Raw genomic sequence first — 15,280 nt, 5'->3', positions numbered from 1 at the left:
CGTGCACAAAATTTGTACATGCAATTTCAGAGGGTTCCTGGGCTCTGAGAGGCATAACTATGGACTAGAATTCCCAATCAGTTAATCTTTTCGCTTGGTCAACAAAGAGGCTGAGGCCCAGCGTGATTCGGAGACTTGCCAGCCCAACTCACACAACAGTCAGGATGAGCCTCAAAACTTCTGACTTGCAATCCTGTGTTTCTTCCATTCTACCACACTGTTTCTTTTTTTTTAACTGGAATATTTAATGGAACATAGTAGATACTCCCAAGATACATTTTTGTTGGCTAATTGATTAAATGATAAGGTTGGAAACTCTGAGTCTTACCCTTTCTTCCCTGTTTTTTCTATTTCCTTTTCTTGGGGCAGGAGAGATCACATGACACGAAATAGTCTAGTGCCCAAACCCTGCCTAGAACACATGGAAGTTAAAGGTTAAAATCCAGTTCCCATGGTTTGGGAGAAGAGAGGGTTATGGTGAGAGCTGTTGAATTAAACCATGGTAGTTAAGGTAGCACTACTGACACCAAGAGAAGTAGCCTCCCTGTTCCTCTAAAGTGCTCCTATCCTCTATCTCCTGGCCCGGACAAGGAGAGGGATTATGTGTATTTTGTTAACTCCCCTACATAGTATGTAATACAGTGCCACATACATATCCCATTGCATGATGAGCCTTGTCTGAGCAGTTCAACAAAAGATGTGCTACCTTCCATAAGAAGAAATTGTTAAGTCTGGCTCATAGCAGAGCCTACTAGAGAGGAAATGAGAGGAAGAGGTGCTCAAATGAGGGCTTTCTGAGAAGACCTGAGCCACGTTCCCAGGAGGCAGGGAGAGAAAAAACTGACTGCCAAGATACATACAAGAAACACTTAAGCAAACACTCCCACCATCTTTATTTCATTCTCTGTCAAAGAAATCAAAAGAGAAGCACCTCGTTTGAGATGTCATTTCAGCCTCAGCACAGGCCTAACCACCTCATGCCCCTGAAAAGCCTACACTATTCATCCTCCCTGAGGTACTTATCACCCAGAGAACAAGGAAGCAGAAATTCTCCAGCCAGAAGGATAGAGTGAGCAGGACTGAACAGGCATTGGAGGCCTCGAGAGAGCCAAACCTATTCCAGGGAGGAAAAGAACCGAATAGAGAGTCCTAACTGCTGCTGATTCACTTAACCTCCCAAGGCCTCAATTTCTCATCTGTAAAATGACAAGAGTTGCACAAGAGCTTTTTACTTCCCTTTCCAAATTTCTGATCTCTCCAACATAGATGCCCTTCCGAGAGAACTGAAGACTCCATCCTACATACTGAATACCCATTTCACAGTTAAAATTTCCTCAAGGCTGAACTGAATTGCTATCAAGTGGAATAGAAGCTGCTGGCGAGAAATCAGAAGCACATACCTGCTCAGACTCCTCGTCGCTTATGTTGGTCCGGCCCAGCATGGTGGCCTTCACTGTGGACAGGATTTTGAGCTGGGTGCTTATGGTTGGGATTCGCTCGCATACCTAAAAAGAAAATTTAATTTAGTATGTTTCTTTGTTTTTCTTATCCACAAGCTCCCTGAGGACGAGACTTAATTCACCTCTGTATTCTCAGTGGCTGGCATGCAGAAAGCATTCAGTAAATCAGCAGCAGGATTCCAATTGTTTTCCCCCTAGGATCAGTATAGTCCCTCTGTCCAGACATGGAAGCATTAAAATTCTTTCATTTGATTCAGAAATAAACTTGCTTGTATCTGTCTTTCCGAAATACACATGTGTATTTCCCCTTTCTGCTATTTCTTCCCATTCTAAAGTACCTCCTCCTTGCTCACCCAGTTTTCTCTCTCCTGCTTTTCACCCTACCCCCTGCCCCCCCACCACACACACACTTTTCCTGAGTACCTGTAAGAGGTTGGTTCTAATCCGCTTATCTGTGCACTGCTTGGCAACCTCCTTGGCCAACCGAGTCACCTCATCTGAGGCCTTGGCTATGTCCTTGGCACACTGAATCAGTGCTCGCTTGGTACCGCTGCCCCCTCTGACCAGCCGAGACATCTCAGCCATCAGCAGAGCCATGCGCTTGGCTGCTGCAATGATGTCATTGCCCTAGAGAGAAGCAAGATACAGTGTGAGCTCAGACCATACTCTGGCCAACTTAGGGAAGGAAGTAGAAGCACAGAGAAGAGAGGAGGGAGCCTGCTGCTCTAGCAGCCCTCTGGAGGGGTGAGAAGAAGATACAGACTATTCTTGAGTGATATAGATACAGCACAGGAGAAATAAACAGAAGAGTGAACCAGGGTACTCACCCTAGCACTCAGTGAGAGGCAGAGAGAGAGAGAGAGATCACCGGACCAAAAAAGGAAGACTTGGATATTAATCTGAAAGGGCAACATGTGAGCCCCAGGCATAGCACTAAACAAGCAATTTCAGCATTTCCAGGTTAATCATGTCAATAAATTGGGGATGGGCCCAAGAAGTTGGTTAAACAGGCATTTTCCTTTCTGTGGGGGGAAAGCAGTACAGCTGGCCTGAAGGGAAAAATACAGATGAGCCTTTCCAGATGCTGAAATCATCCTCTTTATCCTTACCCTTGTTACAAACAGCAGCCAATGATTGTCGCTGCTGAACTAGAATTTAAACCAAGTAACTATTAGCCTTGGTGAAAAAAAATTTTTTCTGACCTAAGTCTGCTCCTGCCCTCCCTCTACTGCCTCTTGTTTGTACTCTCAGCCTAAAGGAACATATTATTTTAATTTTTCACATTTAAAAAGGCCAAGAATCAATTCTTCAGTCCTCTCAGCTAAGTGGCTTCAATTAAAGAAACCTTCACAGCTAAGAGGATGCCGGGGGAGGCGTTGGGAAAATAAAAATCGTGAGTCAAGCCGTAAATGCAACCCTCACTCCAACTAACAGCAGTTTATCTTACACTGGGCATTTTGGTTCACTAAAACCCTCATGGGTCATAATAAGGAAATGTACAAGTAATTTACTTTATGCCTTCAAAAGGCTGATATAAAAAATATCAAATGCAATGTTCAAAACTACCTAAAAGGCCAGGCAAGGCCAGGCTCTATGCGTTTTTCCCCTCACGCTTTACAATTTCTAGACAATGCAGTGAGACATACACAAACCATGCCACTGCAGGGTGCTCTGTGAGAAACCTCCACAGGCACCGTGAAGTGGCTGATCTTTTACGCTGGAGGGTGTATAACATCTTGGGCAGCAGTTGAGGCCAGAGAGAACACAGGCATGGGAAGAACTCATGAGAATAGGGGTATGTTAGACAAGGCTGGCTGGGCCCACCTCTTCCAGTGCAGACCTGGGATCATTCCAGGATTCCATGACCTTGGTTAGAGGACAGTGTAGTGCCAGGGTTAGTTATTTATTACCCATCGCTCTTCAAACCCTTTCTTCTTGCAACATGCCACCTTCAAAGGGAAAAAAGTGATTGCCCCCATCCCCCACTCCCTAAGGCCAAAGCTCCGTTGGTTCCTGTCCTGCAGACTTGAGCGCTATCTGTTCCCCACTCACACCCCCTCTCCCACTGAAACCCCTGAACAAGCCAGTCAGTGAAGCCCCCTTCCCCGTGGGCTCCCATAAAGGGAGCATCTGCCCCACAGCATCTGCCCCACAGCCAAGTGCAGGACAGCAAGCAGCCCTCCCCAGAAACACTCGTCACGCTGATCAACTCTGCCTGAGCCAACAGTGAGAGGTCAGCGAGAAGGGGGCATAGGTGGGGGACAGGCAAAGTCCAGTGATCAGGCCAGATGACCTCTTAATGGTCTACAATGATTCCTGACCTGAAAGTCACTGAGAGGCATCCACGGCTTCCCAAGGGGTTTAAGGTTCCAATATGGGCCACAAGATCAGTAAGAAAAGGAATCCTTTCAAAAAGTGACCCCATCTCTCTCTAACTCCCAAACATAAATGCAGTCCAGTTAATCTGGCATCAGCAGACCTATCAAACTTGTGAAGCCAGTCCTAACAACAAGGTGCAGACAGACAGACGCCCGCCCGGCTCAGACTCACAGGACCCGCACAGATCATGAGTGATGCAATGTGTCAAGGCTGCACATGGCCAGATGCATATGGAGCAGCCCCAGCTGGGGGCGCTAATCAGTACCTTACTAGACCACTTGGTAGCTTCCCGATGCAATGACTGAGCCGCTGCCAGAATGGGCTGGTTGACCGGCTGACTGGATGGCATTAACAGCAGCTCAGGTTCGTAATCGTCTTCCATGTCAGGGGGGACAGGGGACCCAACAGCATCAGCCGCATCTGCCTCAGCTACAGCACTTACACCCACCTTAGCGGCTGGGTTACCCGGCTTTGTCGATGGCAGGAAGGGTGAGAAACAGGGACAGTGTTAGTAAGAGCAGTAGGGCTTGGGCAACTGAGCTTCAGCCGGTTTAGTAACCAAAGTTTGCCTAGGATGGGAAAGAAAATGGATACTCTCCAGGAGTCAGATGAACCAAGCTCCACAGAAGGGGGAATTCTCAGCCTCCGGCACCGGCCTGTTCACAGTAAAGGAAAGACGCTTATGCCAGTAGCAAACGGTTTCCAGAGAACTATTTATACAAAGAAAGAAAGTGGCATTCCTTTTGTATACACTTACTACCAAAGAGTAATTCTCAGGTCAGAACATTTTTGAGAAGCCAAACGACCAAACAATAGTAACTTATTAACTTTAAAAGGAATCCAGAGGGAAAAAGTAAATGGAACCACACAAGTTGCTTTGAACAGAACAATGTGAACAACTGCTGGCTCATATGAACACTGTTCTACAGCTTCCAGGAAACAGAAAGTGTCTTGGGTCAGCTCTGCAGCTGCCAGACACAGATTATTTCCTTCAGGGGTTAAAACTTCCAGAATTGAAAATGATAAATTTGAGGCAACAGATATCAAACCAGGAAAGAGGCAAGAAAAACACAATGGTGAGTGAAGAGGACTTATCAAATACCCCACAATCACCCAGCTAGAAGGAGCCTCAAGAAGACATCTCATCCAGCAACCACCTAGGGGAAAACCCACACTTCAGAGCAGCTCTCCCTAAGGTCTACAGAGACAACACTTCACAATTTCACATTGCATCCACAACTAGCCGACTAAGAAAGCTGTTCTTCGGGTATACCCTGAATCTCTCCAATTGCACTTACCCCAAACTCAATTTATTGATATTTCACAGATAAGATAACACATGGACTTGTCAACTGACCAAAGCAGAGTTCAGAGGAGCTCAAAACTGGTGCCCATGAGAAAACAGGACCCATGATGGGGGAGAGAATTAATTTAATACCAGGGATGGGCATTCTGAAAGGCCAGGAAGGAAGCAAGAGAGATCAGATGCTGAAAATAGGCTAAGGGGGGAAAGAGAATGAAAGGAATTGCCCCAATGAAGCCGAACCACTTATATAAAGAATGGCAAACACAGGTTCTTTATATCAAACATCTCTAACCAAGAGGAAGTAAGAGTTTGTGTGGAATTTTATTTGAGGTTGCTACAACTCCTGAAAGTCTTAATCCGCACAGGAAGCCTGCCTCCAAACACTGACTATTAAGTTGGAGGATTGAGGGCCAACAAGGGGTTTGGGTACCTTCTAAATCCTTTCACCTAAACTGTCTCAACCAGGACTCAACTCACCCCCATTCCTTAGAGGAGAGGCCAACCCATTTCTGCTGGGGTTCAGAGTCCCAAAGTACAAAGCAGACCGACAGATACACAAACACCACCATCCGTCCTCCCTAAACACACATGGTTCAAATAGCTCCTGACTTCACACAGCTCAAAGTCAGCAATCCCCAGATGCTCCAAACCTCCAGAGACAGTCAGACCTACGGATTTTTGGCAACAAATGGCAGAGTGGGATAAACATGTAGGCCAATGCTGTCTGCCCCTTAAGTTTTATGTTTGTCTTTAAATTCATGTATATTTTGTGTTCCACTGCACAATGTATCTGTGTTATTTTTTTTAAGTTCAAAAGTATATTTATTTAAAATGTGGGCAAGATATCAATATAAAAGAAAAGAGTGTAAGAAATAAAGATTTGAAATGTTTTGTACTTTTATTTTTAACATCCATAACTTAGAGTGTATCTGGGTTTATAAAGAAATTTAAATTTTCCTTAGGGAATTCCCTGGCGGTCCAGTGGTTAGGACTCAGCACTTTCAATGCCGGGTGCCCAGGTGCAATCCCTGGTCAGGGAACTAAAATCCCACAAGCTGCGTGGCACGGCCAAACAAACAAACAAACAAATAAATATGTTCTTTAAAATCTTTGAGTAGGGCTTCCCTGGTGGCACAGTGGTTGAGAGTCTGCCTGCCGATGCGGGGGACGCGGGTTCGTGCCCCGGTCTGGGAGGGTCCCACATGCCGCGGAGCAGCTAGGCCTGTGAGCCATGGCCGCTGAGCCTGCGCGTCCGGAGCCTGTGCTCTGCAGCGGGAGAGGCCACAGCAGTGAGAGGCCCGCGTACCGCAAAAAAAAAAAAAAAATCTTTGAGTAAAACCAACCTTCACTATCACCCCCACCCCACTCCCCATGTGCACTGGGACTCTGCTAATGGTCCCAGGGGTGTGCATGCCCCAGCTAGAGAGATATGATTGTAAGTGATTCCACGGGTCAGGTCCAACACCAGCAAGGTCACCATTCCTTCTTGGAACGTGGGCTCACAGCTAACAGTGCAGAAAAATACAGAGTTAAAAAACCAAGGTAGGGCTTCCCTGGTGGCACAGTGGTTGAGAGTCTGCCTGCCGATGCAGGGGACATGGGTTCGTGCCCTGGTCCAGGAAGATCCCACATGCCGCGGAGCGGCTGGGCCCGTGAGCCATGGCCGCTGAGCCTGCGCGTCCGGAGCCTGTGCTCCGCAATGGGAGAGGCCACAGCAGTGAGAGGCCTGCGTACCGCAAAAAGAAAACAAACAAACAAACCAAGGTCAAATTCCCAGCCTGAAAAAACCCAAGATCAGCTGCATGTGCAGGAGGTCCCTGGGGAACTACATTCAATACAAGAGCTTGAGGTGGCTGAAGGTGTGAAATGAACAAAGTCCAATAGATGTTGGGAATAAAGATGTAGGTTCATGGTAGAAATAGTTTAGAACTGACTTAGAACCACCTTCCACTGCAGGGTTAACAATAATATTTAGCTCTTGTCTAGAAAAGCTACCACTCACTTTTCATCATTCATGAGGCATGACTGCTGCAGCATCCAAATTTTCACCAACCATGTTAATATTTACACTTCCAGATTGTTTAGTAGGAGTTAGCCTGGAGCTGTCTTGAGTTGAGGGGTAAGATGATTCTGAGAAAGGGAAAAGGCACATGGCTTCTAAGACACCAATCTACCTGCTTCTACAAGAAAAGAGAAGGAAAATGCAAATATTTCATGTAGCTATAGCAGAGCCTACAGAAGACTGTGCCATGTTTGCAGTGTAGATAATTAGCACGAGAGCATCTAAAAACATTCGGTGACCCCAAGAAAGAAGAGCAATTTCTAAGAGACCAAATGTCCAGCATCAGGGCAGCTGACACTAGAGGACAGAAGGAAAAGAACTTTCATCTCTAACTAAGGTATCCTAGCTCTCACTTTAGCTGCTAGGAGAAACCATCAAGTACCAGAAACATCTCACTAAACCACAAGAAAGAAGAGGATTGTGCTATTGGCAATAACAGGAACCAAAGCAGAGAGAGGGTGATTTTCCAAATAGACTTGCTGGGCTGTGTACATGGCTCTTCATCCTTTCTCAACAAGAAGAGCTTCATTACTTACCTTGCTGGACCATTTGCGAGCTTCATCATGGAGCTGCCTGGCAGCCATCATCATTGGCTGGTTAATCACCTCCCCAGCTTTCTGCTCAGGGAACTCTTCATCCTTCTCCTCTGGTGGTGGGGGCCTGGGAGGAGGGACCTCACCCTCAGGCAGAGGTGGTTTGGGAGGAGCAAGCTCATCTGTCAGCTAAGAAAGAATTACCAGGTTGTAAGTAAAGCTCTAGGAACTACTCCCCACCAGAATTCTCTCCTTTCCTTTAAAAAGCATCCCCAAGAAAGCCACCCACATTCACTCCATTTAAGACCATCCAACACTGATCATAAGGACCACCTGTTTCAATCTCAACAGAAGCATATTTTCTTCCTTTTTTCTCCACAAAAAGTTAGCACCTACTGTTTTGGACATATCCCAGGGAGGCACGCACAGCCCTACTGGGCCAAGGATCCTCAAAGGAGATCTAAGTTCTGGTCCTGACTCTGTTGACGGGCAGCTGCATAAGCAACAACTTCTCCCCTGGGCCTTGGGTTTCTCAAAGGGTTTATCAATGAGGAATATCTAGACCAAATGACCTCTAAGTTCTTGATTCCAAATGTCAGGACTCTGTTGATCACATAAGAATCCATGCCCCAGAATAGCCCTCCCTAGCCACCCACCAACAGCCCAGCTGAAAAGAATCAAGTCAAATCAAAAAAGAAGCGTTGAAGGCTAGGGAAGCAGTGTTCATTAGCTATGGGCACAGTGACCCAATTTTGTCCTCAACAAACTTAGAAACTTAAATATGGAAAAGTAAATTTGGGATCTTAAATATGGGAAAGTATATCAGGGACAGTAAATCAAATTATTGCCTTGATAAGCTATTCCCAAGGACAAGCTATTTCCAATACTGTCAGAGAAAATGTCTAAAAATAATGACTATTTCTGATTCTAGGATTTGTATCTGCAAGCTATTGCTCAGCTTTCCTCCCCCTAAACCATTTACCTATGGAAGAAAAAATTCATGGTACTTTGTGGGGCATCAAAAGATTTAAAATATAGTTAGGGAAAAATTAACTTTTTTTTAAAAAAAAAGGATTTTATTAATTTTGCTACTAAAAAAAGTCAAATGAAGGAAAGAAGAATGTACACAAGAGTCTAACCACCTCAGTTTTGTCATCATCAACTGGGAACACATAAATTCTCACCACAAACTGTGCAGATTATTTTCCCACTCCTCACTGACTTGCCCCACTAACTCATCACTCATCACATCCACACTTACCACAGCCAGCTCCTCTGCTCCAGTCACTTCCCATCAGAGCAGGCCAACACCAAAGACCCCCACTTACCCAGCACACGCCATGCATAAGCACTTGGTTAATACCCCGCCAGATTCAAGAATGAAAGTCGAGTTGTGCCTCTGACTGAGCTTCAAGTAAAAGTTAAACAAAGCTACCTAGTGACCGAGGCTCCAGAACAGCCTACCTCTCTCTTGCTACAGTCCCGACACCCTGCTGCTCAATTCTCCCAAACTCTCTGAATTTACTTACTCGGAGCTGTTCAAGGTCTGGCGGAGGAGGCGGGAAGTCAGGCTCCTGAGGTTGGAAGGCTTCTCTGACCTTGGCCACTGCTCCCAGGATCCGGTATCCCGAGTCCAGGAAGCTCTTTTGCAGGCCTAAACACAGACGCCCTCACTTTCAGTTGGGTAGGTCAGTGCCCTGGAGCACTGTCTGTCCAGCAGAAGAACTGGTTTCCAGTAACAAAAGCTGGATATGAAGCTGCCAGTAAGCAGCACAGGCAGTGACTGAAGGGGAAGGGAGGTAAGAGCCAGGCAGATGCCCTGAGGCCTGCAAAGAGTCAAAAGTGGCACAAACCAGCTGATCCCTGTAGTGCTCAGGGTGCCTTCTTGCCTGTACAGCTAACAAGTAGCCAGCACATTGCCGGGCCAGGAACACTTTGGGCTCAGGTGGTGCTCATCACCTCTCATGATAAAGCAGTCGAGAGATAAGCCTGCCCCACTCAGAACAGAGGAGATGTCAAGTTTCAGATGGGGCACACATTCCCTGGAGTACTTCTCACCTTTCTCCCTACTCCTTTGCTCCACTTGGCATTCAGCATATTAACCCCTACATTGAGCTGCTGCTACTGTGTCCAGTCACCCAGAATTAAAGGAATCTACTCAAACTATTAGAAACTCCACTTAGGAAACTGAGCACATCTTCAGTGATGGTGGGTTGAGAAAACCAGTAAGATTTTACCTGGGCTAGGGACGAACAGGGCAGCCCCTCCTTCCCACTCTCTCACACTGAGTGGATTCTACTCATAGAAGAGGCTAGAAACACTAAAGGCTCACAGGAGGAAGGAATTCAGATGTTTCCAACCAAAAAGGAGTGGTTACATCTTTAGCAGTAATGAAAATATCAAAATTCAGCTAAAGAAAACACAAATTCTTTGGTGTAGGATCAAGATCAAGACCTAGGAGACCCACAGGTTAACTTAGGCTTTCCAGATTTGACAGAAATAAAGAATGTTGTCCAGAGAAAAAGCATTTTAAGAAAAGCAGAAGGTATGCCAGTTACATAAGCTAAATGGTTGATAAATTGGTTATTATGCATCTTTTGAGAAATTTCCAAAATAATGACTAAACAAGACCAGGAGTTATTTAATCAGACATTAAGAAAGCACAGAGGGACTTCCCTGGTGGTGCAGTGGTTAAGAATCCGCCTGCCAATACAGGGGACACAGGTTCAATCCCTGGTCCGGGAAGATCCCACATGTCACAGAGCAACTAAGCCCGTGCGCCACGACTACTGAGCCTGCGCTCTAGAGCCCACAAGCCACAACTACTGAGCCCGCGAGCCACAACTAGTGAAGCCCGCGTGCCTAGAGCCCATACTCCACAACAACAGAAGCCACAGCAATGTGAAGCCCACATACTGCGATGAAGAGTAGCCCCCGGTCGCCGCAACTAGAGAAAGCCCATGCACAGCAACGAAGACCCAACGCAGCCAGAAACAAATAAAAAATAAATTTAAAAAAAAGCACAAGGAAGTTGGTACAGAGAAACTAACTTACAATAACCCTGCCAATATTGCAGAAAATATTCTGTCCAACATATTTTGAACAGAAAAAGCTTAATATAGTATCCTCAAACTAAGTATCTGTAGTTTTTGCCCCCAGGTTGTGTCATGGTTGTGGGGTGCATCTTCTCTCCCCACCCTGTCAGCTTCCTGAATTAACCTCTCAGCTGAGGTGAACCACACCATGCATTGCTTACCAGGGTCAGAAATGTTTCCTGCCACAGCCTTTGCATCCACCACCATTGGGGAGATGGTTTTGCTCAATTCGTCAGAGGCAGCTTTCACGGCCTCTCGGAACTTGGGATCCTCAGAGTTCTCCACCTCCCTCTTAGCAACCAGCAGGATCCGGTTGGCCCGACGAGCAATGCTGGTTGCCCCAGCGACCAGCATCTGAGGCTGAATATTGGCCATGGCAACTTTACACTTGTCCAGGTCTTTTTTAATTGCTTCTTCGGAAGCATCCAACAGAGATTTGGTGTCAATGGCTTCGTCCACCAGCCCTGTCCGGAGAACAGAAATGGAATTTAGTTTCTATTTTAGAAGAACAGAGACTCCAAAACCCTGTTGTCCACTCAAATTTCTCATGTGACAGTACAACACCCATAATTCTCACCTTCAGCTCAAAACCCTTCTTACACAATCAAAAGCTTCCAGGTGATCACCATTGTAAAAAAAAAAAAAAAAAAAGTGAGAATGTAGCCCAGGAGGCCATACAGACTCACAGCATTTATACCAACCGTGGTCACCAGCCTTCTTGTATCTACCACAGACAACCAGAAACGCTTTGACATCAGGAGGAAACAAGAATTGCGTCTGAAACCTTCACCGCATCAGCACCACATTATCTGTTAACAGTATTTTCTCCCTTCCCGTCTCACTCCCCAGCCATCTGTTGCTTATTGGCAGCTTGTAGTGCCCAAGATGAGCCACGCAGAGGATTCCAATAACCCTAACAGCCTGTTTCTTGTTTCTGTTACCTCTCTTCAGACACCTCAGGAGCTCCACTTTCATCTCTGGCTGCTATGGACCCCTGTCCCAGCAGGTTCTGCAGGGAAGCCGAAGAGCCTACATTCCTCATCTCTTCCTCTCCCATCCCTCCCTCCAAAGAGAATGAAGAAGATTCAGAGGTGCCACCTCTATCGCACAGACACAGGTTTGTCAGTTGTTGGTTTCTCCTTTTTTAAAAAAAAAACTACGTAGTTGATAAGTTGGAGGAAACTCTGAGACAAGTTGTATTAAATGGTAGCTATTGTGGTTCCTTGAAATGTGAACCTGCTGAAAATGACAGGGACACTTACTGTATCCACAAACACCGCCTCTCAGCCTCTGAAACCAAACTCTGGCTCAGACAGAGAAAAGACACTATTCAGAGAAGATAGGAGCTGTAACAATAAACATCACACCGGGAGGGCCACATTAAAATCAAAGAGACTCAAAGAGTCTCTCTTCGGACAAAGTTGCAAGGCTTGAATGAGAAGCCGCTGCTGCTCAGCGGCCTTAATCAGGGCCAAGTACACTGTCGAGCACATGACGGTCCCTTTATCCAATTACAGCTGAGTAACATAACTGGTCCTGTTTGAGTTTCTCAGTCTCATGGATCAGACAGGAAGAATTTTGCACACAACTCTACCTGTCATTTTTTCAACATTATCGATCCACTGGTTCTTCATGGTCTCAAAATGTTCATAAGCAGCTTGATTTCCGGGATTCCTAAGTAAGATGCGAGCCGCTGAGATGACCTGGCAATGACAAAACAACCTTTAAACACCACTCAAATATAAACCTTCAGCAAAGCTTCCCCCTCTTTACCTACAGGTGGCACTATAAGGCCAAAAATCGGCGAGTCTCTTTTCAGACCAAGCACTTTAGTTTTGGTCTCATAAACAAGCTCCCCAGAATGGGCCCTCACAAAAGATTTTACAGTTACAGCCTGATTTTAAGAAGGTAATAAAGTGACAAAGTAAACGGGTGTTTGCTTGATACTTCTGAACATATACAAAACGGACAGATACTTAAGCTTCATCTTAAAAAGCACCATTAAGCATGATACTAAAGATTACTTAAAACAGATTCATAAATATTTATTAAAAATAACTGTCAGACTTTCCTGGTGGCACAGTGGTTAAGAATCCACCTGCCAATGCAGGGGACACGGGTTTGATCTCAGGTCTGGGAAGATCCCACATGCCGCAGGACAACTAGGCCCATGTGCCACAACTACAGAGCCTGCACTCTAGAGCCCGTGAGCCACAACTACTGAGCCCACGTGCCACAACTACTGAAACCCGCACGCCTAGAGCCCGTACTCCGCAACAAGAGAAGCCACCGCAACAAGAAGCCCACGCACCGCAACGAAGAGTAGCCCCCACTCACCACAACTAGAGAAAGCCCGCACGCAGCAACGAAGACCCAATGCAGCCAATAAATAAATAAATAAATAAATAAATAAATGTTCCTTTAAATAATAATAACTGTCTACAGTTAACAAAGTGCTTTCACATCCACTGTCTTACTAAAGCCTCACAACAAGCCTGTGAGAGAGAAAGGACAGTAATTTCTCCACTTCACAGCTGCAAAAACCAAGACGCAGAAAATTTAAGTGACTTGCTCAAGAGCTCCCAGCTAGTCAGTTGCAGCACTTGGGGAAGGAACTAACATTTACTGAGAATTTGATAAGTTATAGGCTGCACAAGCATCTTCTTAATCCTCAGAACAATCCACTAGGAAGGAATTATCTCCATTTTACACAAGGAAACTCAAAGTGACAGAGGATTCGAATCCAGATCTGTCTCCAAAGTCCTTGCTCTTTCCATAGTTAGTGTCTTAAGCCTAGTGCTCTGTTTCTGTTTTTTTAGAAATCTCAGTTTTATAGAGAAATCCTATGTTTTATGTTCTATGTTTTATGGAAATTTTTAAGGAAAGTTAGACACGTTCATATTTTATGGACATTTTTTCTAAAAAGCTAGACAAGTATGATTTTTCAAGAGAATCTAACTTGTTAACATGCCACATTGGCAAAAGTTGAACACTTAAGAGACAAGCTTATTTCCCCTGTCTCTGCCTACAAGCTCCCCACCAAATCTAGTATCATAGATTTCTAAAGCCCAGACAGTTCCTAATGTACCACAGGCACTCAAGAAATACCTGCTGAATAAATGAATGAAAAGATAATGAATTTTCTGTAATTTTATTGGAAGAAAAAAATGCACAAACATCACACTAAACGTTGTTGAAGAGATCTTTTAAGAACATGTATCATGTACTGGAACTTTAATTCCTGTCCAAGTTGTTTTCTTTTGTTCCCACTCTTCCAATATTCTGTTTACAGTACATTAGCTACATCTTGGTTATATAATTAAATAAAAAAGAAAAATTATGGCCACATCTAAAAATTTTAAAATACCATCAAAGAGATGTGGGGAAAGGCATAAGCTCTAAAATCAAAATACACTAACCTCCCAAGATTATTGAATTTTTCCCTAATTATGCGTGGGAGGGGGGTGCTTTACTAGTTTTTTCTACTTTCAAAACTAATCATGATCACTGTAAAAAATTCAAACAATATAAAAATGATTTAGACATTAAGGGTATGTGTGGATTCTTTCATGATATTTTATAGTAAGTGTTCAAAAATGTATAGAAACTGTTCTGTAATTAACCTTTACTCAATATGGTGTGTACTGACATGATGAAGGGGGAGTGAAACCCACCTGGGGTGTGAGTTCTCGGGCTGTCTTCACTGAGGCCTGAATGCCTTCCACCGCTGATTTATTAGCAGTTCCAACAGCAGCCGCCTTCTCTGCCGTGGCCCCAAGCCTTCCTGAATGGTTTTCAAAGTTAGCTGCCCTCTCATCAAATACCTTGAGGAACAAACAAAGACATTAAGAAAATTTATTGCAATAAAATGGGTCAGGCAGCCTAAGAAAAAGTCTCTCTTTAAGCAGAGGCAGCAACTGCTTCAGCAAAGACTTTACAAGTTAATAAGACAACAGTCACATCGAGTCTTGGCCTTGCCGTTATCTCCTCAGAGGTTTGGCCATAAGCATCACATGCATCCAGGCAAGCGCACACAGACCGTTGAATGAGTCAATGCTTACCAGGTGCAAACAGGACGTACAGTACTGTGCAGTCTGCAATAAGGAGTTCACAGAATCCAAAGACTTAAATAATCCCTGTTCACAAAAGGCTTATCCCCTAGTTTGAAGAGTATAGAAAAACCTACTCCAGGTTCCAGTGCAGGTGGCTGGATGCATTAAAGGCCAAGAATATCCAGAGTCCTAACCAGAGCTCCAGCCTCCTCAGGGCAGCTTCCCTCACATATCCCATTACCATTAATGTTGTAAAAGCTCTGCCCCTGACCTCCATGGGAAAAATGATAGCTGGTGCTCACACCCACGCCTGACACAAGGGTAAGGATGGCTGACTTCCATCACCCCAAACGCAAAACCATCTACTGAATTGTTCATTCAGTTCACATATTG

At 45.0% G+C, this 15,280-nt stretch overlaps 1 protein-coding gene across 3 annotated transcripts in view; it reads right to left on the bottom strand.

The window, feature by feature from the left end:
* Positions 1 to 15,280, bottom strand: part of VCL (vinculin) — a 100,070-nt gene that overhangs the window by 2,918 nt on the left and 81,872 nt on the right. For 2 of the 3 annotated variants that reach the window (XM_032608022.1, XM_032608021.1), the window contains exons 14-20: positions 14,510 to 14,659; positions 12,430 to 12,538; positions 10,997 to 11,299; positions 9,270 to 9,394; positions 7,744 to 7,929; positions 1,884 to 2,087; positions 1,401 to 1,505 (exon numbers count right to left, since the gene is read on the bottom strand). In XM_032608022.1, the coding sequence (XP_032463913.1) occupies positions 1,401 to 1,505; positions 1,884 to 2,087; positions 7,744 to 7,929; positions 9,270 to 9,394; positions 10,997 to 11,299; positions 12,430 to 12,538; positions 14,510 to 14,659 (1,182 nt within the window). Of the gene's footprint in view, positions 1 to 1,400; positions 1,506 to 1,883; positions 2,088 to 4,104; positions 4,309 to 7,743; positions 7,930 to 9,269; positions 9,395 to 10,996; positions 11,300 to 12,429; positions 12,539 to 14,509; positions 14,660 to 15,280 lie in introns of all 3 variants that reach the window. The other variant, XM_032608020.1, reaches the window with a different exon arrangement.

Source organism: Phocoena sinus, chromosome 16 (assembly GCF_008692025.1).
Source record: "Phocoena sinus isolate mPhoSin1 chromosome 16, mPhoSin1.pri, whole genome shotgun sequence".
Lineage (NCBI taxonomy): Eukaryota > Metazoa > Chordata > Mammalia > Artiodactyla > Phocoenidae > Phocoena > Phocoena sinus.
Note: the sequence above shows the minus strand (reverse complement) of the source record. Positions and strands in the feature narration are given on the sequence as shown.